The sequence below is a fragment of the Phyllobates terribilis genome, unplaced genomic scaffold (genome assembly GCF_046119375.1).
Source record: "Phyllobates terribilis strain yellow unplaced genomic scaffold, ASM4611937v1 Scaffold_12__6_contigs__length_324123572, whole genome shotgun sequence".
NCBI classification, from domain to species: Eukaryota; Metazoa; Chordata; class Amphibia; order Anura; family Dendrobatidae; genus Phyllobates; species Phyllobates terribilis.
Genome location: NW_027362772.1, coordinates 32,614,848 through 32,640,756, shown reverse-complemented (window position 1 = coordinate 32,640,756; position 25,909 = coordinate 32,614,848). Strand labels below are relative to the sequence as shown.

Sequence of the window (25,909 nt, the reverse complement as noted above, 5' to 3'; positions counted from 1 at the left end):
GATGAGAGTTATTTCATATATTAATCAAGCAATATCATATTTTCATTCCTCAGATGCACCAAAAAATGTGACTGTCATTGTCCTTGGGATGGGTGAAGTGATGGAAGGAACTGATGTGACGTTACAATGTAACAGCTTCTCCAAGCCTACAGTGAATAAGTATGAATGGTACAAAGGGAAAAACAAAACCAAATTACCAGAAAAAGGACGAGAGATCATACTAAGGAACGTGACCAGGGACATGGAGCCATATTCCTGTACTGCAATAAATCATGTGGGTAGAGGAGAATCAGTCCTGACAGAGATATCTGTACTATGTAAGTATACAACCTGGAGCATTAGCTGAGGATATTTTATCAATGTTTATTTTGTTCCGTACAAGGACATTCTATGTTCTGTGGTTGGGATATAGCTATGCAAAAACTAGTACTACTTAGATATTAGTAAGTGGAGCAAACTTCTGCTCCAAAGAAACTTTATGAGAGCCAATGCTTCAAAGCTATGGATAAACAAACCCAAACTGTAAAGTTCTGGGTTCGTACTGTAGGTTTCCGATGCCGAACTCCGGATATGAACTTTCTCCCGGAAATCCGTTTTACTGTTTGGGTTCGTTGGCCAATAAAGTTTGTTGAAAGTCTGCAGCACAGCCAATCAACGGACTTTTAGGCTGTGAGCACATTTGGAGCCATCACAGCAATGTCAAGTATTAACTGTGACTGGCCAGGGCACCATGTGACCTGGCTAGTATAAATGATGGATCGCGGGTGTCACGGCCATTCTGCTCTGATTAGCATAAAGACAGGATGCAGCTCGAGTGAGGGACAGTGTTAAGTTCTGTGTGTAGGACCAGTAAGGATGGGCAGGGATGTTACATCTTCTGGGGCTGGGGCAGAGGTGGAAAGTACTCTAGTGCATGTCCTACCAGAACTGAGGATTGCTGGACGTTTCTCTCTATATGTTGCCATCCCCTATTCTGCTTCCTCCACCACCTCCTCATCCGGTCTCAGTAAGACCTGCACCACAGACTTCAGCACAGCCAGGGGGAAATAAAAGAAGACAGTTCTGAAGCTCATCTGTTTGGAGGAAAAATCCCACACCGTGCAGGAGCTGTGGACAGGGATAAAACAGCAGACAGATGAGTGGTTGGTGCTGGTGAACCTCAAGTCTGGCCATGTGGGGTGCAAGACAGGCGAAATCTAGTAGCAGCTCTGGGCCTAGCCAGTTTACGCACATCCCTTGCCTGGCGCATGTGCTGAATTTAGTGATGCAGAGCTTCCTTAAAGATTATCCACATATAGTATGTCAGAGCTGCTGATGAAAGTGTGGGCAATGTGTGCGTACTTTCTGCTTTCTCACCCTCCTCCTGCTAGCCTTTTTGCACTGCTGCATCACTTCTGCCTTTCAGTTCACCTCCTCATATGCAATACCCACAAGGTGGAACTCCACCTTGCATATGCTGGAGACACTGTGCCAGCAACAGGCAATAGTGGAGTGTGAGCTGCAGCACACACACTTCACCACCAATGAGTGGGTCTCTATGTGGGACTTGTGTTCAGTGTTGCGCTGCTTTGAATACTCCATCAACATGGCCAGAGCTGATGATGCCATTATCAGCATTACTATCCCATTTCTAAGCCTGCTTGAAAAAGCACTTCAGGCGATGATGGATGCGGTGCTGGCACAGGAGGAAGAAGAGGAAAGAGACCATTTGCTCCATTATCAGGCCTGTCGTCCACATATGGCTCGGAAGGTGGGTTCCTGTACTAACAGCAGCCAGGTACACAACTGTCCAGCCAGTTGACAGTTTTGGAGGATAAGGAGGTGAAGGAGTAACCAACTTCACAGCAGAGTGGCATTCAAAGCAGCTCACAGGCATTACTGGAATTTGGCTGGGTGGGTTTACAGAGGACAAAGATGATACACCTCCCACCGAGGACAGCTTGACATTGCCTCTGGGCAGCCTGACACACATGAGCCAATACATACTGCTGTGCCTACGCAATGACCGACAAGTTGCCGGATTTTTACCAGTGCTGATTTCTGGGTGGCCATCCTGCTTAATCCCTGCTGCAAGGACAATCTACCATCCTTATTTCCATCACTGGAACAGGGTAGCAAAATGTGTGAATACAAGCGCACAATGGTAGAGGCATTACTGACGGCATTCTCACCTGACAGCGGGGACTGAATGGACGAACATGGCAGAAGAGGAGGAGGAAGTCACAAAAACAGCTGGAGCACCAGCACCACCTTGAAGGCAGGGTTGGCATAGCCAAAATGTGGATTACCTTCCTCAGCATGCAACAACATGGAGGCAGAATTTCAACAACATGGTGGAAGAGTATGTGTCCACATGTCTCCATATACAGTGGGGAAAAAAAGTATTTAGTCAGCCACCAATTGTGCAAGTTTTCCCACTTAAAAAGACGAGAGAGGCCTGTAATTGACATCATAGTTAGACCTCAACTATGAGAGACAAAATGAGAAAACAAATCCTGAAAAACACATTGTCTGATTTGGAAATAATTTTTTTTCAAATTTTGGTGGAAAATAAGTATTTGGTCAATTGCAAAAGTTCATCTCAATACTTTGTTTTATATCCTTTGTTGCCAATGACAGAGGTCAAAAGTTTTCTATAAGTCTTCACAAGGTTGGCACACACTGTTGCTGGTATGTAGGACCATTACTCCATGCAGATCTCCTCTAGAGCAGTGATGTTTTGTGGCAGTCGCTGGGCAACATGGACTTTCAACTCCCTCCAAAGGTTTTCTATAGGGTTTAGATCTGGAGACTGACTAGGCCACTCCAGGACCTTGAAATGCTTCTGACAAAGCCACTCTTTCATTGCCCTGGCAGTGTGCTTGGGATCATTGTCATGCTGCAAGACCCAGCCAGGTTTCATCTTCAATACCCTTGCTAATGGAAGGAGGTTTTCACTCAAAATCTCATGATACATGGCCCCATTCATTCTTTCATGTACATGGATCAGTCATCCTGGTCCCTTGGCAGAGAAACAGCCCCAAAGCATGATGTTGCCACCACCATGCTTCACTGATGGTATGGTGTTCTTTGGATGCAACGCAGCATTCTTTCTCCTCCAAACATGATTAGTTGTGTTTCTACCAAACATTTCAACTTTGGTTTCATCTGACCATATGACATTCTCCCAATACTCTTCTGGATCATCCAAATGCTCTCTAGCAAACTTCAGACAGGCCCAGACATGCAATGTCTTAAGGAGGGGGACACGTCTGGCACTGCAGGATCTGAGTCCCTGGCGGCGTAGTGTGTTACTGATGGTAGCCTGTATAACGTTGGTCCCAGCTCTCTGCAGGTCATTCACATCCCGTGTGGTTTTGGGATTTTTGCTTACCATTCTTGAGATCATTTTTACCTCATGGAGTGAGATCTTGTGTGGAGCCCCAGATCGAGGGAGATTATCAGCGGTCTTGTATGTCTACCATTTTCTAATTATTGCTCCCACAGCTGATCTCTTCACACAAAGCTGCTTGCCTATCGCAGATTCAGTCTTCCCAACCTGGTGCACGGCTACAATTTTGTTTCTGGTGTCCTTCGACAGATCTTTGGAGCGTGCTTGCGCTCCTCAGTGTCTGGCTGTGACGGCATCCAGATGAACTCGGCTCACCTCATGCACGTCACTGACAGCGTGGGAGAATCCTCCTGCTCAAGCGGTGACGTCATTTGCCGACACCGGGAAAATTCTCCCATGCTGTCAGTAACGTGCATGAGGTGAGCCGAGTTCATCTGGATGCCGTCACAGCCAGACACTGAGGAGCGCAAGCATGCCTGTGCTCCTCAGTGTTTCTGCGGCATGGCAAGCTGAATGGCAGCGTTCTGCTGCGATCCAGCCTGCCATCTCGATGTAGCAGAGCTGGAGCCATCATGGGAACCATGGAAAGGCAAGGATGAGGTTGGTTCATTATTTTAATTTTATTACAGGAGATCGTTGGCTTCAGCTGGAATGGGTGTGACAGCAAGTAGGGTTTAATTTTGAATATTAAAGTAATGTCTGTTTATTTCAATTAAAAGATTTTATCGTGAGTGTTGGTGTTTTTATTTTACATTTGCCTTACACTATGGGGTTAGCAATGGGGGCGTCTTATAGACGCCTCCCCATTACTAACCTGGGCTTGATGTCAGCTGGCATTATAAGTAGTGTTGAGCCACCCCCGTAGTGTTCGAGTTCGGTTCGGTTCGTCGAACACCCGTGTGTTCGCCGAACTGTTCGTCGAACTGTTCGTCGAACACCTTCGAACACCGTTAAAACCAATGGCAGGCAAACAAAAACACATAGAAACACATAGAAAACACCTTCAAAGGTGTCCAAAAGCTGACAAACTGCTCAGAAGACACAACTAACACATGGAAAAGTGACAAGTACATATAGTCATGCGAAAATAAAAGAGGTGGAGGAGTAAAAGGAGGGGGAGACACAGATATAGGCATGTCATGCCCTTCTAAAATCCAAAAAGTGAGAAGCCGACACGGCCAGTCCGCTCCTGCCCGTGCCACCTCCGTGTCGCCGGGTTTGTACCAGAGCCGCGGTGAACCCTGATGGCCAGCCCCCCTCTCCCAATACTGGTGCCTGTCCGCTGGTGGGTCGAGCGAGCCCCCCTGTGGTGGAGGCAGCTCTAAGCTTTTTAATTTAAATTGTCTCTCTAATTTGAATGAATACACTTTAAATCAATTTCCAAGGATCTATTGGAGGGCAAGTCTCATGCCAGCAGCCGCGTAATTCCAGCTCCAGTAGCGTCCACTAAAGCTGCTGCAGTTAAAAAGCTTTTATAAGGATCGAGCTCGGCTGTCCACCGCAAGGCATCCTACTGCCAGTCCCAGCCCCTATGCCTTGGGGTGCCTCCTGATGCTCTTCACTGAGTATCCCATGGTCCCGAAGCATTTCCTTTGAAAAAATTAAGTGTCTAAACTACAGGTGGTGTAGCTTGCTTAGCAGCCGGGATAATCCGCTGACTAGCAGACACTGCTACTAGGCACAAAGTATTTCCTGGGCTAGATGCAGTTAAAAATTTGTAATTAGATACTCTCGTTGGATGCTGAGAAAGCATTCCATAGAGTCTCCTGGCACGCCATATATGATTCTCTTAAAAAGCTTGGGGTAGGGGTCTAGGGGACCCTTTTATAGCCAAAATCACGGCCCTGTATCGCAATACGTCACCTAGGCTGAAGATAAATGGAACTGTAGCACCCTGAGGGCTCGGTTGCTACAGACGTATTGCACCTCACCCAGAGGTGTGATATCTCACTCTCAGGTAAGGATGGAGTGTGGATCAGGACCCGACACCTGCATGCATTACACCACATTGCCGTGGGGCAGGGCGACCAATATGCCCCTGAGATGGGCACGACAGTCCCTGTCCCTGGCTGGAGTGGGGGGAGGGAACACTGAGGAAGGGGAACCCTGTAGTGCAGGAGCAGGGAGGAAGCAGTTCCTGGGTGCATTGAGAAGGGAGTATAAAAGGTGGGCACCATCTTAGTTCAGTGCAGAGAAGTCTGAGCAGAAGTGGCAGGGAGCAGGGGCTCTGCATGAGCTCTGCTCCGGAGGCGGGCCTAGTAACAGAGGCCCAGGCCTGGAAGAGGGAGAAGGAAGGAAGAGGAGTGGAGAAGGCTCCAGGAACGAGGAATGAAGGGATCCCAGGGGTGCGGACGGGCGAGTCGCCACCGCACGCCCGAATCCACCTGCGTGGAGGGGTCAGGCCAAAGGGGGAGACCGGTCCCCGAACTAGTGGAGGCAGGAAACGACCCTCAGCTAGAAACCGGAGGCTCTGACATTTTATGTGGCGCAGCCCCTTGCTACACCCGCTAGGAAGGCACCACATAGGGTCAGGGAAACTGGCGCCATGTTTACCAAGAGGAGGCCCGAGGCAGCCGGACAGAAGTGTTGGTAAGAAAGGCCAGACAAAGGACACACAAAGGGGGTCCTGTGAAGTGCTCCAAAGTTATCTGGGAGTTGTCTGAGCCCCTCACCTGGTGAGCACAGTACGACGTGGGCAGCCGTTACCTGCAGACGTGGTCTGGATAATAAGAACTGTGAGTAAAGGCCCTGGACTGCATCACTGACTCCGTGTCGTTACTGCTGCTGCCCTGCACCATCACCCCCATCCTCCGCATACACTGCCCTGAGGCTATACTCCTCCCGTGGGGAGTTATGCTATGCTCTGCTGCACCCACAACACCAGCCTCAGCGGTCTGGCCTGTAGCGGCGGTTCACTCTGACCGCAATCCACGGGTGGCGTAGTCGGACATTTAAACATCAAAACCACATAAATAGTTCCCCCACTGGTTTGACCGCCCTGAGCCACGGAACCGGGTCGCCGCCACGAAGACTACAACCACCAGCATCCACCAAAAAGGGTCCGGCTCCGGGTGTCCCAAGGCCCAGGGGGTGCGTCAGAACATTTTCATCACCTTTCACAATCACCAATGGGACAAGGCAGGGATGTCCTCTGTCCCCTCTCTTATACATCCTAGTGACGGAGCACCTGCTCTCATCAATTCGCCATAACCCCAATATTAGGTGGATTGAGGTGGGAGGCACCGAGTACAAGTGCTCTCTATTTGCTGATGATGTCCTAGTATATATCACTGAATCACATATATCCCTCCATGCTGTTATGGCTGAAATAGATCACTTTGTTACATGGTAAAATTTTAAAATCAATGCAGCGAAGTCTGAGGCCCTCGATGTCTCCCTCCCCAAATCCATATAGGATTCCATCCAGTCCAACTTTCCCTTTGCCTGGCCCTCACAGGGTATCAAATACTTAGGAATTCCTATTCATAGAGACCTCTCCCATCTATGTTATCTTAATTTTGGGCCCTTTATTGAACAATTCCATACAGACCACGGTTGGCAAGTTAGAACTGTAAGATTCACTACGTGAACCGCTGGTGTTTTGTGGAAAAGCACATGTACACCGCGTTCCAAATTATTATGCAAAAAGTGTTTAGGAGTGATAAGGGAAGAATTTGTTTGTTTGTCAGTTAAACTCATTGATGGTGATGTGTGTCAGGGCTCTTTATATCACTGTAAGCAATTGCAGACACCTGTGCTAATTAGTTTGGCAGGTGTGTCCAATGAAAGGCAAGACTACTTAAGAAGGCTCTCTCACATTATTAAGCAGCCTACATTTTCTGCCAAAATGGGAAAGAAAAAGGATGTGTCGGCTGCTGAGAAGCAACAAATTGTGGAGTGTTTAGGTCAAGGCATGACTACAATCAACATTGTGCGATGATCAGGATGAAGTGTCTTGGCAATCAAGAAGTATGTAGCTGATTCACAGTACACACGTGTGCGTGCTGATAAGGGCAAATTGAGGACTCTTTCCTACAGGCAATTACGTCAGGTTGAAGGAGCAGCGGCAAAAAAGCCTTGTCATAGCAGCAGACAAGTTTTTGAAGCTGCTTGTGCCTCCAACGTCCCCCGAACAACAAGATGCAGGGTCCTTCAGAGGTTTGCAGCTGTGCATACGCCATCCTGTCGACCTCCTCTATCCACTTCACACAAGCAGAAACGGCTCCAGTGGGCCAAACATTACATGAAGACTGATTTCAAAACTGTTTTGTTCACGGATGAGTGCCGTGCAGCGCTCGATGGTCCAGATGGATGGAGTGGAGGATGGCTGGTTGATGGACACCCCACGCAAATACGGCTACAGCGCCAACAAGGAGGAGGTGGAGTAATGTTTTGGGCTGGAATCATGGGGAGAGAGATTGTCGGCCCCTTTAGGATCCCTGAAGGCGCTAAAGATGAACTCCATAATGTATGTGGATTTTCTCAAACAGCACTTCCTGCCATGGTTCAAGAAGAAGAACCGTGTATTTCACAGCAAGATCATTTTTCTGCATGATAATGCACCATCTCATGCTGCACATAAAACATCTGCATCTCTGGCTGATATGAGCATAAAAGGGGACAAACTTATGGTGTGACCCCCATGCTCCCCTGACCTCTACCCCATTCAGAACCTTTGGAGCATCATTAAAAGGAGTGTCTATGATGGCGGGAGGCAGTTCACATCTAAGCAACAGCTCTGGGAGGGTATTCTGTCCTCATGCAAAACAATTGAAGCAGAAACCATCCAAAACCTGACAAATTCAATGGACGAGAGAGGTCAGAAGCTCCTTTCGAACAAGGGGTCCTATGTGAAAATGTAACATCACCTAGAATAAAGTTTTGAGTTGAAAACTGTTTGATTTCAGTTTCTAACAACCTGCTAATGCTTATAATTTTAAAAATGACCATTTTTTTGGTCTTTATTAAAATGAAAAGGTTGATCGAAAAGTTTGGGGGATCTAAGAGTGTGGCAACCCAGTAGTCATGATTACTTCGAATTCTGACAATATGAGGGTCATGCTGCAGGTAGTGCAGCAAGAAGGCACTTATGTGTCTTGCGCATCTCGGAGCCCCAAAATTATTTTCCGGGCTAGATGCAGCTAAAAATTATTTTTAATTTTAAATCTGGTGGAGCTTATTATAGATGGCCTAATAGGATCAGTGCTGCACACTGCTACAAAGCCCAAATTATTTTCCAGTCAAGATACAGATAAACATGATTAGTAATTTGAAAGCTTAAAACGTTTGGTAGGGTGATTTTAACCAATCATCAAGCTTTTACTCTCCCCAGGATGACACAGGGGTAGAAAAGTCGTTTCGGATCCATGATTTGTTCATCTTTATGAACGTGAGTCTGTCTGCATTATCAGTGGAGAGCCGCGTGCGCTTATCTGTCAGCACACCACCAGCAGCGCTGAACACACGTTCAGACAGAACGCTGGCTGCGGGGCATGACAAGATCTCCAAGGCATAAGTGGCTAGCTCCGGCCATTTATCCAGATTGGAAGCCCAAAAAGAGCAAGGGTCCAGTGACACAGTCGTGGCTTCAATGTTTACTTGGAGATACTCCTGTACCATCGTCTCTAGGCGTTGACTATGTGTCAGACTTCTTGTCTCCTGTGGCCTTGCAAAGGATGGGCTAAAAAAGTGGTGAAATGATTCCGCAAAATTGATGTTACCAGCAGATACTGTGGTTCTGTTACGGTTTGAGTGCTGAACACTTGACGGTCCCACGGTTGGCAAGTTGGAACTGTGAGATTCACTACGTGCACCACTGGTATTTTGTGGAAAAGCACATTTAAGATTCTGCAACAGTCTCTGCTGATACTCCTGCATGCGTGCATCCCTTTCTATGGCAGGAATAATTTCTGCAAATTTACTTTTGTACCGGGGATCTAACAGTGTGGCAACCCAGTAGTCAGGATTATTTCTAATTCTCACAATTCGAGGGTCATGTTGCAGGTAGTGCAGCAAGAAGGCACTCATGTGTGTTGCGCATCCAGGAGCACCAAGTCCCTGTTGTGTTGGTGGCGAGGTAACAATCATGCTTCCTTCCTCTGTCCTCTCCCCCCAACCTCGCACAACAGAAATGTGATCAAGGTCTCCCTCATCTGATGAGTCTTCCATCAGTTCGTCCTCCACTTCTTCCTGGGCTCCTGCACCTTCCTCACTAGTTTGGCTGCTACCATGCGCCCTGGTAAAACCATCTCCCCCACCCTCACATGCCTGTCGCCTTGGTGCTGCCGACCTTCTGGACCTTGCAGATGTTAGCCCTTCCGCATACAACTCCTCCTCCTCTACTTCCTCCACCTCCTCTTGTGCCACCACCTGACTCCGAATTCTGTTTAACATGTGCTCCAGCATGTAAATCACCGGAATAGTCATGCTGATAATGGCATCGTCAGCACTAAACATCTTCGTCGCCATTTCAAAACTGTGCAGAAGGGTGCATAGGTCCCTGATCTGAGACCACTCCTCCAGCGTGATTTGCCCCACCTCTGAATCTCGTTGGCCCAGGCTATACGTCAGAACGCATTGCACCAGGGCTTGTCGGTGCTGCCACAGTCGCTGCAACATGTGCAGAGTTGAATTCCACCGGGTAGGCACATCGCATTTTAGCCGGTGAAGTGGCAGGCCCAACGACTTCTGTAGAGATGTAAGTCGCTGAGCTGCGGGATGCGAACGGCGGAAGTGAGCACACAGCGACCGTGCCCTCTGCAGAAGGCCATCTAGTCTGGGATAGTGGGCTAAAAATTGCTGGACAACCAGGTTCAACACGTGAGCCATACAAGGCACGTGTGTGACATTGCCCCGGCGAAGGGCCGCACCCAGGTTTGCAGCATTGTCGCACACGGCCTTCCCTGGTTTCAGGTCCAGTGGAGACAACCATTCATGAAATTGGTTCTCCAGAGCTGACCACAACTCCTCAGCTGTGTGACTCACATTTCCCAGACATTTCAATGTAAATACCGCCTGATGACGTTGAGCCCTACTGCCAGCATAGTAAGGAGGTGTGCAGGATCCCTTCTGCGCAGTTAGAAAGCTTGTGGCATGACCAGACAGGCTTTGGGTGCAGGTGGAAGACCGAGAGGAGGTTGAGGAGGCAGAAGCAGTGGAGGAACTTTGACATAAAGAGGATTGACGCACAAATCGTGGGGACGGCAAGACTTGGACAGCAGCCCCTTGTCCTGCTGTCACCATAGTTACCCAGTGCCCAGTCAGCGACATGTAACGCCCCTGTCCATGCCTACTCGTCCAAGTGTCTGTGGTGAAATGCACCCTGTCACACACAGAGTTTCTCAAAGAAGCGGTGATGTTGTGTGCGACATGCTGGTGGAGCGCAGGCACACCTTTCTTTGAAAAGTAGTGCCGACTGGGCATCTGGTACTGGGGCACTGCGACGGACATAAGGTCTCGAAAATCCTCTATGTCCACCAGGCGGAAAGGCAGCATTTCTGTAGCCAAGAGCTTGCAGATGGTGAAATTCAACCTCTTAGCTTTCTCATGGCTAGGAGGAAATGGTCTTTTACTTGTCCACATCTGAGGGACCGAGGGCTGGCTATTGTGCTTAGACGGGGTTGATAAGGGTGTCCCCGGCAAACTGCCGGTCTGTGAGGAAGATGCAGGCGGACATGTTAGGTTGCCTTCATCCAAAGGTGGTGCTATCGATGTCGGACAACGCTCAACACCAGCTGGTGTTACCACCTCCAAAGAAAATGATGACCTGCCAATCACGCTGGCTGTTGCGGGTAAAGAGGTGGCAGGTCTGCACCCCAAAACAGGTGTGACTGCTGTCCCCCCAGTCACAGAGGATGAAGAGGCCGCGGATGCACAAGATATGGCAGACGGTGGTTGGCCCGGCCGGCTAGGCCGCATTGTAGCACACTGAGCTTCCCACTGCAACTTATGCTTCATGTCCATGTGCCGGTTCATGCATGAAGTACTCAAACTATGTATTTTTTGGCCTCTACTTAGCTTTTGCTGACAAATGTTACAGATAACACGAGTTGGGTCATCTTTATCGATCTGAAAAAATGCCCAGGCTTTGCAAGGCTTAGCACCCATGCGACCTGAAGAGCCACCACGACTTGTGGTGAGAGGCAGAGTTGTGTTTGAGGATGCAGTTGTTGACGTGCTTCCAGTACTACGTCTCTGTCCAGGAAGGCGCAACCTGACCTCGTCGTCACTAGCATCTTCCTCCACCTCCTCTGCTGACCTCATCTCTTGGCTGACTGTGGGTTGACAGTAAGTGGGATCTCCGACCTCATCATCATCACCCTGTGCGTTATCACACCCGTCGTCCTCAGAGCCAACCTGTTCCTGCCCTGACAAAAAACTAAAGTTGTCGCTCCAATCAGGTATTTGAGTCTTATCATCGTCTTCCTCATTGTCTCCACCAACAGGAGTTACAGTTTGGGAATGAGGGTCTACATTATGGTCAGAACCTTCTGCGTCTGGTCCTGGATCCGACTCATAAAGATTCTGGGCATCAGTGCAGATCATTTCCTCGTCTGGATTCACAGAAGCGCTGGAGTCGACCTCTGATTCCCAGGCTATAGTATGAGTAAACAGCTCTGCAGACTCAACCATCTGTTCTACCTCATACTCAGACGGGCAGCTGGAGATTTGGGAGCTGTGAGGAAGCAAGTGCGATTTGGGTGACACCTTTGAGGACTGGAGTATTTGTGATGTTGAAGTTGATGTGGAGGAGAGCCCACTTAAAGGAGCACTTGATATCCGTTGAAGCACCTGCTGTTTTTGTGCCTCATCTGGAATTTGTAGCGATTGGCGTGGCCATAAGAAAGGGATCTTATCACATTGTCCGCTAAAAGAAGTAGACATTTTAGTTTGGCTGGAAGATGGTCTTTCTTCTGCAGATGTTACTGTTGCTTTAACACCTACCCCACGGACACAACCTTTTTTCCCCTTCCCAACACGCCTATTCCCCTTTCCACCAGCAGCAGGCCTTTTTCCACTCATTTTGGTGGTTAACTAATTCACAACTCTGGAGTTGTTTGCACAAAAAAACAATGGATGGTAACCGAGCAGAGCTGAGTGGCCAAACTGTGGTATTAGGCCAAAACTATTGGCTGGGTTAGATGCAGAAAAAAATTATTTTGAATTTGCAACCTGATGGAGGTCAGTATAGATGGACTAATAGAGAAAGTCCGATACACTACTAGAAGGCCAAATATTTTTTCAGAGGTAGATGCAGAAAAAAATATATTCAGTTTGCAACCTGATGGAGGTCAGTATAGATGTACTAATAGAGAAAGTCCGACACACTACTAGAAGGCCAAATATTTTTTCAGAGGTAGATGCAGAAAAAAATATATTCAGTTTGCAACCTGATGGAGGTCAGTATAGATGGATTAATAGAACAAGACCCACACACAGCTAGAAGCCCAATATTTTTTCAGAGGTAGATGCAGAAAAAAATATATTCAGTTTGCAACCTGATGGAGGTCAGTATAGATGGACTACTAGAACAAGTCCCACACACTGCTAGAAGCCCAAATATTTTTTCAGAAATACTGTAGATGCAGATAAAAATTAGTTTTAATTTGCAACCTGATGGAGGTCAGTATAGATGGACTAATAGAGAAAGTCCGACACACTACTAGAAGGCCAAATATTTTTTCAGAGGTAGATGCAGAAAAAAATATATTCAGTTTGCAACCTGATGGAGGTCAGTATAGATGGACTAATACAACAAGTCCCGCACACAGCTAGAAGCCCAAATTTTTTTTCAGAGGTACTGTAGATGCAGATAAAAATTATTTTTAATTTGCAACCTGATGGAGGTCAGTATAGATGGACTAATAGAGAAAGTCCGACACACTACTAGAAGGCCAAATATTTTTTCAGAGGTAGATGCAGAAAAAAATATATTCAGTTTGCAACCTGATGGAGGTCAGTATAGATGGACTAATACAACAAGTCCCACACACAGCTAGAAGCCCAAATATTTTTTCAGAGGTACTGTAGATGCAGATAAAAATTAGTTTTAATTTGCAACCTGATGGAGGTCAGTATAGATGGACTAATAGAGAAAGTCCGACACACTACTAGAAGGCCAAATATTTTTTCAGAGGTAGATGCAGAAAAAAATATATTCAGTTTGCAACCTGATGGAGGTCAGTATAGATGGATTAATAGAACAAGACCCACACACAGCTAGAAGCCCAATATTTTTTCAGAGGTAGATGCAGAAAAAAATATATTCAGTTTGCAACCTGATGGAGGTCAGTATAGATGGACTAATAGAACAAGTCCCACACACTGCTAGAAGCCCAAATATTTTTTCAGAGGTACTGTAGATGCAGATAAAAATTAGTTTTAATTTGCAACCTGATGGAGGTCAGTATAGATGGACTAATAGAGAAAGTCCGACACACTACTAGAAGGCCAAATATTTTTTCAGAGGTAGATGCAGAAAAAAATATATTCAGTTTGCAACCTGATGGAGGTCAGTATAGATGGATTAATAGAACAAGACCCACACACAGCTAGAAGCCCAATATTTTTTCAGAGGTAGATGCAGAAAAAAAAATATTCAATTTGCAACCTGATGGAGGTCAGTATAGATGGACTAATAGAACAAGTCCCACACTCTGCTAGAAGCCCAAATATTTTTTCAGAGGTACTGTAGATGCAGATAAAAATTAGTTTTAATTTGCAACCTGATGGAGGTCAGTATAGATGGACTAATAGAATGATGCTATGCCCAAAAGATTTTACTTCACTAGGTGCAGTAAAAAAATTGGTATTCTATACACAGGTGGTATATCTTGCAACACAGATAGGCTACTCCACTGACTAACACACTCTGCAATAGGCCAAAAAGGATTAGCTTTGCTAGATTCAGCCAAATGCTGTGAAAAAAACTTGCACAGCACTGGCACAGACCTGCCTGGCAAAAACTGATAGGAACTCATGTAACCTAGTCCTGAAAAGGACTGCAATTACAATCAGTCTTTACTCCCACAACCGATCTATTTAAGAGCACAGACCTCCCTGATAAAAGTCGTAGGAAATGCTGTAACCTAGTCCTTAAAAGGACTGCAATCACAACTATTCCCTACTCCCAAGCTATCTGTATATTTGTGCGAAAATTGGCTTGAAATTAACAAGGTATAGCGCACACAGCAACAGCGGTGCCGTCTAACACGCAGCTGCAGCAGTGAGAAAATGGTGGCGACGGGGAAAATGGCTTGGTCTTATAGGGCAAGGACATGTGACATACACTGCCAATGACACATGCCCTTGCTTGTGTGAAAAAAAGCACTTCGCTCCGTGTGTGCGCTGCTGATAGGCTGACAGATTGCACCTCCCCACTGCAAATGCGGGAAAGAGAAAAAAAAATGGAGATCTTCATTGTTCCTGCAGAGATCCATCCCCTGCCCCTCCCCCCACCCCGCTGTACACTCAAACTGCGTATTAACATTAATTTTCATCATTACTGAGAAAAAATCCAGTTATGATTTTGGTGCACGAACAGTTATCGAACATAACCTCGAACAGCCGAATTTTTCTCAAATTGTTCGTGTTCACCGAACGGCTCGAACACCGCCCAACACAGCTCGAATTTGAGATTGGCGAACAGTTCGAGTAGAACAACGCTCATCTCTAATTATAAGCTGACATCAACCCCAGCCCTATTACCCCACTGCCTCCGCTACAGAGCAGTGGGAAGAGCGAGGCTAAGTGCCAGAATTGGCACATCCTATGGTTGTGCCATTTCTGGGGTGTCTGAGGGCTGGTCTTTCTAGCCTGGGAGGGGGCCAATATTCATGGCACCCTTCCTGGGCTATTAATATCAGCCCCCAGCTGTCTGCCTTGCCTTTGCTAGCTATTGAAATAGGGGGACCCCACGTCATTTTTGGGTCCCCCATTTTAATAGCTAGTAAAGGCTAGGTATTCAGATGGGGGCTGAAATTAGTAGGCTGTGAAGCTCCGTGGGTATTACCACCTTCACGGCTTCAAACATCTGCCCCAGCCGTCTGCTTAACCTCCGTTAGAGACTAAAATTACGGGGAACCCCAAGCCAATTTTTTTTTTTAATAAATCCTTTATTTTAACACTAAATGACAAGTACAGTAACCAACACTGTCACTGTACTTATTATATATGTGACTGACATGTTTCTATCTATCTAATCTATGTGTGATGCTCTATTCTTTCTGTTCTAAATTGTCGGGTACCAGTGCTATAACTGTTTGCGGCTGATGAATTGCTGCCTTTTTAAAAGAGATGATTGCATGAAAATAAGAGGGCACTAGTGTGTTCCCAGGGCCCTGCTATGTTTTTCATGCACCCACCTATATAACCTGCGTGCCTGTCTGCCTATATATTCTGTCTGCCTGCCATGCTTAATTGAGCACTGTTCGCATCGATTTGGGCAATTTTTAGGCCCTCTGCAGACCGCCGGGGGGGACCACCAGAAAAATGCTCGAGTTTCCCATAAACTTACATTGGGCTCGTTGCTCGGGTCGAGCACCCGAGTATCACGAAGTGCTAGGCCCGAGATTCGAGCACCCGAGCATTTTAGTGCTCGCTCATCACTAATCATAATGAATCTTGAATTAGTAGGAAAATCATCTATGTCTAGTGAAAATAATAAAAAGGAGGCTTCCATAGGAATATTTATGTTGGTTAATTTCTTTAAAAGAACTAAGATATCATCCCATAGCTCCTGATCTTGGGGCAATCCAGGAAAATATGATAGAGGTTAGCTCTAAGCTTGCAATCTCTCCGATATTTTTCCAAATAGTCAGCGAAAGCAGATTTCAACTTCTCGGAGTGTAGTATCATTTAATTAAAAGTTTAAAGAAGGACTCATGAAGAGTTGCGTTAATTGTAGCTGTATAAGTAAGTTTAAGGGCTCTTTACAATTTTTTAACATTAAATTGCTTACTCGACTCTTTTTCCCATTTAAGAGAGCATGAAGACATGGAAAAAGATGAGTCTGGGTAAATATTGCATATATTTCTCTGGTTTTCCGGAGATTGCTATTAGACGGGTTTTGTGTTATGATCTGCAACATTTACTAAGGAAAGATAGGGGAAAACTGTCCCTACAGTAAGACTAACCTGAATCCCTACGATGTAGCGGGCTGCCTGTTCCTTGCGAACAGACCCGCCTTAGTCCTTGGCTAGTCTGAACGAAGACCTATAGCGTAAGGGGAGGGATCCCTAAAAGAACTAAGGACTGGAACTAAAATGGGACACCTCCTAAACAGAGAAGTTGTTGCAGAACACAAAAAGACAAACTGACAAAAAGGTACTAGAGGTTCCAGAAGGACCAAGCAAACTGACAGAGATAGGCACCGAAGCACCTGGCTAGAAAAACAGTCAAACAACACTGAAGTCCAGCACAGCCAAAAGGGCGGAGCTGGAATATAAAGGCAGGTGGTCACGTGACCGCAAAACACAAGAAAAAAAACGAGTGTCTTGGCGTAGGGCAACTTAATGAATGGAACCAAATGACACATCTTACTAAAATGGTCCACGACCACCCAGATGACAGTAAAACCCTCAGATACGAGAATATCAGTAATAAAATCCATTGTGAGATGCATCCAAGGTGCACTAGGAACCTCCAGAGGGCAAAGCAACCCCGCAGCAGGAGTATGTGAAGCCTTTGACCTAGCACACACCGTACATTGACACACCCACTTGATGACTTCCTTTTGCCATCCAGGCCACCAAAAACTGCGACTGATAAGTCTCTAAGTCTACAAAATTCCTGGATGACCTGCCAACCGAGACTCATGACACTCCACAAACAAATCTCTCCTAAAGGTTCTAGGCATGAACAACTTCCCATGGGGAGTGATAGATGGAGCATCATCTTGAGCTTTCAGAATCCCATTCTCCAAAACAGAGTCCAATGCCGCCACCACAACTTCCTTCTGTAAAATGCTCTCCTCCTCGGCACCGACCGTAGAAGAGAAGCTGAGAGATAAAGCATCGGTTATAACATTCTTAGTACCAGGGATATAAGTAACACAAAAATGAAACCAAGAAAAAAAAAAGTGCCCACCTAGCTTGATGGGCATTCAAGCGCTTGGCAGCATCCAGATAGATCAAATTCTTTTGATCTGTGAAAACCTGAATAGGAAATCTAGCACCTTCCAAAAAATGACGCCGATGTTCAAACGCGAGTTTATTAGCCAGCAACTCCTGATTTCCAACATCATAATTCAGTTCGGTTTCCGAATTTTTTTTCGAAATGAAGGCACAAGGATGTACTCCATCCCTGTTCTCTTGAGACAAAACTGCTCCGACCCCCACCGATGATGCATCGACCTCGACCATAAAAGGCTTGGTCACATCAGGCTGCATAAGGAAAGGGACAGAACTGAACCTCTCTTTGAGATACTTAAATGCTTCAATGGCCTCAGTAGTCCACTGGACCGTATTCGCACCTTTCCTGGTGAGATCGGTTAGAGGCTTAACAATTACAGAAAAATTCTTAATGAATTTCCTGTAATAATTGGCGAAACCCAAAAATCACTGTATGGATTTCAAACCAATAGGCCTAGGCCATTTCTGCACAGCCTGAACCTTCACAGGGTCCATCTCAAAGCCCTCACTGGAGACAATGTAGCCCAAAAAACAAATTTTCTGCACAGCGAACTCACATTTCTCCAGCGTAGCAAAGAGTGAATTGTCACTCAACAACTGCAAAACTTCACGTACACTCTGCCAATGGGACTCTAGATCTGCTGAATAAATCAAAATATCATCCAAATACACAACCACATTCTTACCAATCAAAGGTCCCAGGATGTCATTAATAAGGTTCTGAAAAGATGCAGGTGCATTGGTAAGACCAAAAACCATCACCAGATTCTCGAAATGACGTACCGAAGTGTTAAAAGTAGTTTCCCATTCATCACCCTCCTTCACTTGTAACAAATTGTATGCCCCCGGTGATCAATTTTAGAGAACCACTTGGCCCCCACTAACTGGTTAAACAAGTCAGGAATTTACGGCAATGAGTAGGATTTGGGTACGGTAATCTTATTAATTTTACGAAAATCCAGACATGGACGTAAACCCCCGTCCTTTTTTTTAACAAACAAAAATCCAACTGCCACAGGTGACTTAGAAGGTCTAATGTGACCAGCAGCCAGGCTAGTCTGTATGTACTCCTCTTTATTTCAGGGATAGTCAGATTAAACAAGCGACTCTTGGGAAGAGTAGCTCCCGGAAGAAACTCAATGGCGCAATCATAATCGCTATGAGAAGGTAAAACTTGCTACTCCTCCTCTGAAAATGACCTCCAAAAATCTTGAATAGGTACCGGTAATTCCGCTTTTTCCACAGCCGAAATGCGACCATTACAACATTTATCATAGCAATTCGGACTCCAAGACTTAATCACATTAAAAACAGCAAAAATGGGCAGCAGTGTTTACCTGCCCAGATCTTCAAAGCCAAATGCACTACCAGGATGCAGCAGACCCACATAAAGATGGCAGATACACAGGTGCAAAATACTGATGAGACAATCACTCACAACCTACCATTTCATGGAGGGGGTGACTGCTTAGTATTAGAATTGCACAAAGATAGGCTTGTATAGGGTGCTGTTCACACTAGGGTAGTGCACAGTATCCGGCTTACAGCCTATTAGTTACGCCCATACTATTCGACTAGGCGGGCGGCCCGGCACTATCTAAATGCACCCCCTGGGAACAGACACCCTGGTTTACAATGCCCGCACTGATGGGCCTGGGTGCACCCTGGAATAAAAGTGTGCAAAATTACATATATAGAGTATATGAGGTATTAGTTGATATTTTGGCCAAAATACGTAAGCTCGTAACACGCGTCAAGGGTCCTCATGCTTGCGAGTCCTACTCTAAACACTCACAGCAAAAGCCACACTAAGAAGATTTAAAATTCCCCCAAAAATTCAAGAAAAAACAGCAAAAAAGGGCAGCAGTGTTTACCTGCCCAGATCTTCAAAGCCAAATGCACTACCAGGATGCAGCAGACCCACATAAAGATGGCGGATACACAGGTGCAAAATACTGATGAGACAATCACTCACAACCTACCATTTCATGGAGGGGGTGACTGCTTAGTATTAGAATTGCACAAAGATAGGCTTGTATAGGGTGCTGTTCACACTAGGGTAGTGCACAGTATCCGGCTTACAGCCTATTAGTTACGCCCATACTATTCAACTAGGCGTGCTGCCCGGTACTATCCAAATGCACCCCCTGGGAACAGACACCCTAGTTTACAATGCCCGCATTGATGGGCCTGGCTGCACCCTGGAATAAAAGTGTGCAAAATTACATATATAGAGTATATGAGATATTAGTTGATATTTTGGCCAACATATGTAAGCTCATAACCGCGTCAAGGGTCCTCATGCTTACGAGTCCTACTCTAAACACTCACAGCAGAAGCCACACTAAGAAGAATTAAAATTCTCCCAAAAATTCAAGAAAAAACAGCAAAAAAAGGCAGCAGTGTTTACCTGCCCAGATCTTCAAAGCCAAATGCACTACCAGGATGCAGCAGACCCACATAAAGATGGCGGAAACACAGGTGAAAAATACTGATGAGACAATCACTCACAACCTACCATTTCATGGAGGGGGTGACTACTTAGTATTAAAATTGCACAAAAATAGGCTTGTATAGGGTGCTGTTCACACTAGGGTAGTGCACAGTATCCGGCTTACAGCCTATTAGTTTCGCCCATACTGTTCGACTAGGCAGGCTGCCCGGTACTATCTAAATGCACCCCCTGGGAACAGACACCCTGGTTTACAATGCCCGCACTGATGGGCCTGGCTGCACCCTGGAATAAAAGTGTGCAAAATTACATATATAGAGTATATGAGGTATTAGTTGATATTTTGGCCAAAATACGTAAGCTCGTAACTCGCGTCAAGGGTCCTCATGCTTACTTAATCACATTAGTAGACTAGTCCAGTAAAGGATTGTGCACTTTTAACCAAGGCAAACCTGGAACGACCGGAGAGGGTAAATTATCTAATACAACCAAGTCCAAAATTTCTTGGTGAACTCCATTGATAGTGAGGGGAAATGCAACAATCTTGTGAGTAATATATTTCATGGGAGTGTTATCAATTGCAATCACAGAAATAGGTGATGACAAAGGTTTGGATTTCAATTTAAGGATTTCCAAAAACCCTTTATCAATCACATTAAGTGTTGAACCACAATCCACAAATACCTGAAATTCAAGCAAATTTTCCTGCAAAGTTGTACTCCCTGAAAGAATACTCCTGCAGAGCGTAAACGAGCTATACGGGCGTAACTGACATTTTTTTTTTCTTTGCTTAAACAGAGCTCACAATACTTAATCAAATGGTCAGCTTTACCACAATAAAGACACAATCCCTCGGCGAACCTCTGGTCTCTTTCCTGAGAGGAGAGCGACTTCGCCCCAACCTCCATCGGTTCTCCGCCATCAGAGCAGATATTTTGGGGACTAGGACTTGGCATTACAAGAGTCTTTACCTCATTCTACCTAAATCTCAGACTCCTATCCACACGAACAGCTAATTGCATGGCATCCTGCAGAGTCTCAGGTGCAGGGAATGCAATTAGCAAATCCTTAACCCTTTCACTCAGACCAGCAAGAAAAAAACAGTTCAGAGCAGGATCATTCCATTTGACTTCTGAAGCCCATCTTCTAAAGTGTGTGCAATAATTTTCAATGTCACCTGACCCCTGATTCAAACGCTTGAGTTCTGCCTCAGCAGATGAGATTCGATCAGGATCATCATATAATAGACCCATAGCCAAAAAAAATCTTATACAGACCTTAAGCATGGATCATTAGGTTGGAGAGAAAAGTCCCACCCCTGTGGTTCTTCACGCAAAAGTGACATAATAAAACCAATGCACTGTGAATCATTCCCAGAGGACCGTGGTCTTAAACTAAAATATAACAAACAAGCATTTTTAAAGGAAAAAAAAATCTTGCTGTTTACCATAAAAAACATCAGGCAGTCCTACCTTGGGTTCCACAAAATGCGCTCCAGAACAGCTACTCACGTCTTGCTGGAGCTCGGCCACCTCCAGAAACAATCCCTGCAAGCGTTGAGCCAAAACTTGGATGGAAGCCATACTGATCCCCGAATTTCTTTCCTTTAGTTTTTTTTGGGCTGGACTTACTATTATGATCTGCAACATGTACTAAGGAAAGATAGGGGAAAACTCTCCCTACAGTAAGACTAAGCTGAATCCATATGATGTAGTGGGCTGCCTGTTCCTTGCGAACAGACCGCTTTAGTCCTCGGCTAGTATGAGCGAAAACCTATAGCATAAGGAGAGGGGTCCCTAAAAGAACTAAAGACTGGAACAAAAATGGGACACCTCTTAAACAGAGAAGTTGTAGCAGAACACAAAAAGACAAACTGACAAAACGGTACTAGAGGTCCCAGAAGGACCAAGCGAACTGACAGAGATAGGCACCATAGCACTAGGCTAGAAAAACAGTCAAACAACACTGAAGTCCAGCACAGCCAAGAGGGCGGAGCTGGAATATAAAGGCAGGTGGTGACGTGACCGCAAAACACAAGAAGGAAAAAACAAACAGGAGGGTTCTAACATTTTGGATGAGAGGTAAGATGTCTTTAGGTAAGACAATTGGAAATTTTAGATATTTTAGATAAGTAGTTTCCTCATTTCTAGAAAGTTGTAAAAGTCCTCATCTAAAACATTGAAATTAGATTTCAATGCTTGAAAGTTTATGAGCGAGTTAGGTTTGTTCTATTTTATTATTATAGAAAAATCTTGAATCCCTAAATGATCCCATTTTTTTTTACAGGGAAAGTTGTGAATCAGAATATTTAGAGAGGTAATAGGAAGATTATTTAGTGGAACTTCAGTAAAAGGAGAATTGGAACTTTTGACTAAGCAGCAATAGTTGAACTGATCATCGTGTGAGATAGGAGTGGGAGGTTGGGAACCATTGAAAGGACTAAGATTAAGGAAGATAGGGGTTGCTGATTCATATACTGTATGCAGATTCTATTTCTGCCCAAGAAGTCTTTTTGGCCTGAACAAACCAACTTCTGCTTTGCAGAATTAGGTTTGCTAAGTAGTATGCGTGTAAATTAGATAATCCTAGCCCTCCTTTTTGTTTACATATGCAATTTTGGAGGTTTTGAAGCTCAAAATATGTTTCAATAATTATTTTTGCTAAACGGTTGAGCCAGGTATCTGGAAAGTATTTTGGAATGGTTGTAAAAATGTATTGTATCTTTGGAAGGACACACATTTTAAAGATTATTATTTTACCTAGCCGCAACGATTCATTTTTTCTATATTTGTAATACTATCTTGGCTATCTGTATAAAGATCCTTTAAATTGGTATCTATTATGTTGGAACTTGGGTTTGTTACTTTTATGCCTAGATGAGTAATATAATTGTTTCTCCAAGAATAGAGGAATTTTTTCTTAAGATGTCAGACCAAAAGTTTGAACACACCTTCTCATTTAAAGATTTTTCTGTATTTTCATGACTATGAAAATTGTACATTCACACTGAAGGCATCAAAACTATGAATTAACACATGTGGAATTATATACTGAACAAATAAGTGTGAAACAACTGAAAATATGTCTTATATTCTAGGTTCTTCAAAGTAGCCACCTTTTGCTTTGATGACTGCTTTGCACACTCTTGGCATTCTCTTGATGAGCTTCAAGAGGTAGTCACCGGAAATGGTTTTCACTTCACAGGTGTGCCCTGTCAGGTTTAATAAGTGGGATTTCTTGCCTTGTAAATGGGGTTGGGACCATCAGTTGTGTTGTGCAGAAGTCTGGTGGATACACAGCTGATAGTCCTACTGAATATACTGTTGGAATTTGTATTAAGGCAAGAAAAAAGCAGCTAAGTAAAGAAAAACGAGTGGCCATCATTACTTTAAGAAATGAAGGTCAGTCAGTGTGAAAAATTGGGAAAAACTTTGAAAGTGTCCCCAAGTGCATTTGCAAAAACCATCAAGCACTACAAAGAAACTGGCTCACATGAGGACCGCCCCAGGAAAGGAAGACCAAGAGTCACCTCTGCTTCTGAGAATAAGTATATCTGAGTCACGAGCCTCAGAAATCTCAGGTTAACAGCAACTGAGATTAGAGACCAGATCAATGCCACACAGAGTTCTAGCAGCAGACACATCTCTTCAACAGCTATTAAGAGGAGACTTTGTGCAGCAGGCCTTCATGGTAAAATAGCTGCTAGGAAGCCACTGCTAAGGACAGGCAACAAGCAGAAGATACTTGTTTGGGCTAAAGAACACAAGGAATGGACATTAGACCAGTGGAAATCTGTGTTTTGGTCTGATGAGTCCAAATTTGAGATCTTTGGTTCCAACCACCGTGTCTTTATGCGATGCAGAAAAGGTGAACAGATGGACTCTACATGCCTGGTTCCCACCGTGAAGCATAAAGGAGGAGGTGTGATGGTGTGGGGGTGCTTTGCTGGTGACACTGTTTGGGATTTATTCAAAATTGAAGGCATACTGAACCAGCTTGGCTACCACAGCATCTTGCAGCAGCATGCTATTCCGTCCGGTTTGCGTTTAGTTGGACCATCATTTATTTTTCAACAGGACAATGACCCCAAACACACTTCCAGGCTGTGTAAGGGCTATTTGACCAAGAGGGAGAGCGATGGGGTGCTACGCCAGATGACCTGGCCTCCACAGTCACCAGACCTGAACCCAGTCGAGACGGTTTGGGGTGAGCGGGACCGCAGAGTGAAGGCAAAAGGGCCAACAAGTGCTAAGCATCTCTGGGAACTCCTTCAAGATGGTTGGAATACCATTTCCGGTGACTTCTTCTTCTCCCACTCTTGACACACTGATAGCAAAACTGAAGAAGAAATGCTAGCACAGGCTTCCAGTATCCGTTGTTTCAGATGCTGCACATCTCGTATCTTCACAGCATAGACAATTGCCTTCAGATGACCCCCAAGATAAAAGTCTAAGGGGGTCAGATCGGGAGACCTTAGTGGCCATTCAACTAGCCCATGATGACCAATCCACTTTCCAGGAAACTGTTCACGTAGGAATGCTCGGACCTGACACCCTTAATATGGTGTTGCATTATCTTGTTGGAAAATCTCAGGGAACGTGCCATCTTCAGTGCATAAAGAGGGCAACACATCATCATGAAGCAATTTCAGATATCCAGTGGCATTGAGGTTTCCATTGATGAAGAATGGCCCCACAATCTTTGTACCCCATATGCCACACCATACCATCAAGATACGAGATGTGCAGCATCTGAAACAATGGATACTGGAAGCCTGTGCTAGCATTTCTTCTGTGGTGCTGCTATCCGTGTGTCAAGAGTGGGAGAAGAGGGTTGTATTGACAATCCAACACAATGGGCAGCACTTTGAACACATTTTATAAGTGGCCATAAACTTGTAAAAAACTCATGAAAGAATAAAGTTACGTTAAAACCAAGCACACCATTGTTTTTCTTATGAAATTCTCAATAATTTCGATGTGTCACATGGCCCTCTTCCCATTGAAAAAAATAAATTTGGATCCAAAATGGCCAACTTCAAAATGGCCACCATGGTCACCACCCATCTGGAAAAGTTTTCCCCCTCCCATATACTAATGTGCCACAAACAGGAAGTTGATATCACCAACCATTCCCATTTAATTTAGGTGTATCCATATAAATGGCCCACCCTGTATATTAGTAAACGCAGCAATTTTGTGCGCCAAAGAAATTTTATTAGACCCAATACTTCATAACTATGGATAAACAAACCCAAACTATAACACCACCATCTGATATGGTCCGTATTAGCATAAGACAGCGCTTCAACAACATGGTGGAAGAGTATGCATCCTCACGTCTAGACATACTAAGTGATGGGTCTGCCCCATTTAACTTCTGGGTCTCCAAATAGGACACATGGCCTGAGATTGCCCTTTACACATTAGAGGTGCTGGCCTGCCTTATGGCAAGTGAACTGTCAGGACATGTGTTTTACATGTCAGGGGGTGTGATCACAAAGAGGTGCATCCACCTGTCCACAGCCAAAATAGGAAAGCTAGCATTCAACAAAATGAACCAGGAGTGGATCACACAGGACTTGTCCGTATATTTGGTTGATGAGAGAAGTGGACCAGTAGCACCCAGTCATTGTTATACTCCACCCCAGCTTGTTTGTTCTATTTGCCATTCCCAATGTTTTAGGGCCTCCTCAAATTAAAAAAGCAACAACAAACAAACAAACAAAAAAAAAGAGTGTTTGCTTTCTACTCTGCCTCTTCCACCTACATTGCCACATCCACCTCTACCTCCTCCTCAACCTACTTCTCCACTTGGACCTCTGCCTCCTGGTTCAAGATTGTTATTTCTTTTTTTTATTTTATCTTATTTTAAGTAATTTTCCTATAAAACAAAACAAAAGAATAAACAAAAACAATAAAAAAAAGTGTTGGTTACCTCCTCCTCTGCCTCTTTCACCTACACTGCAACGTTCAGCCACTCCACCATATGGACCTC

The 25,909-nt window shown here is 45.0% G+C and overlaps 1 protein-coding gene across 1 annotated transcript in view; it reads left to right on the top strand.

Annotated features, from left to right (window-relative positions):
* Window positions 1–25,909, top strand: part of LOC141172993 (B-cell receptor CD22-like) — a 151,212-nt gene that overhangs the window by 96,595 nt on the left and 28,708 nt on the right. Inside the window, exon 5 of the mRNA XM_073657608.1 lies at window positions 54–317. Coding sequence (XP_073513709.1) covers window positions 54–317 — 264 coding nt within the window. The remainder of the gene's footprint in view (window positions 1–53; window positions 318–25,909) is intronic.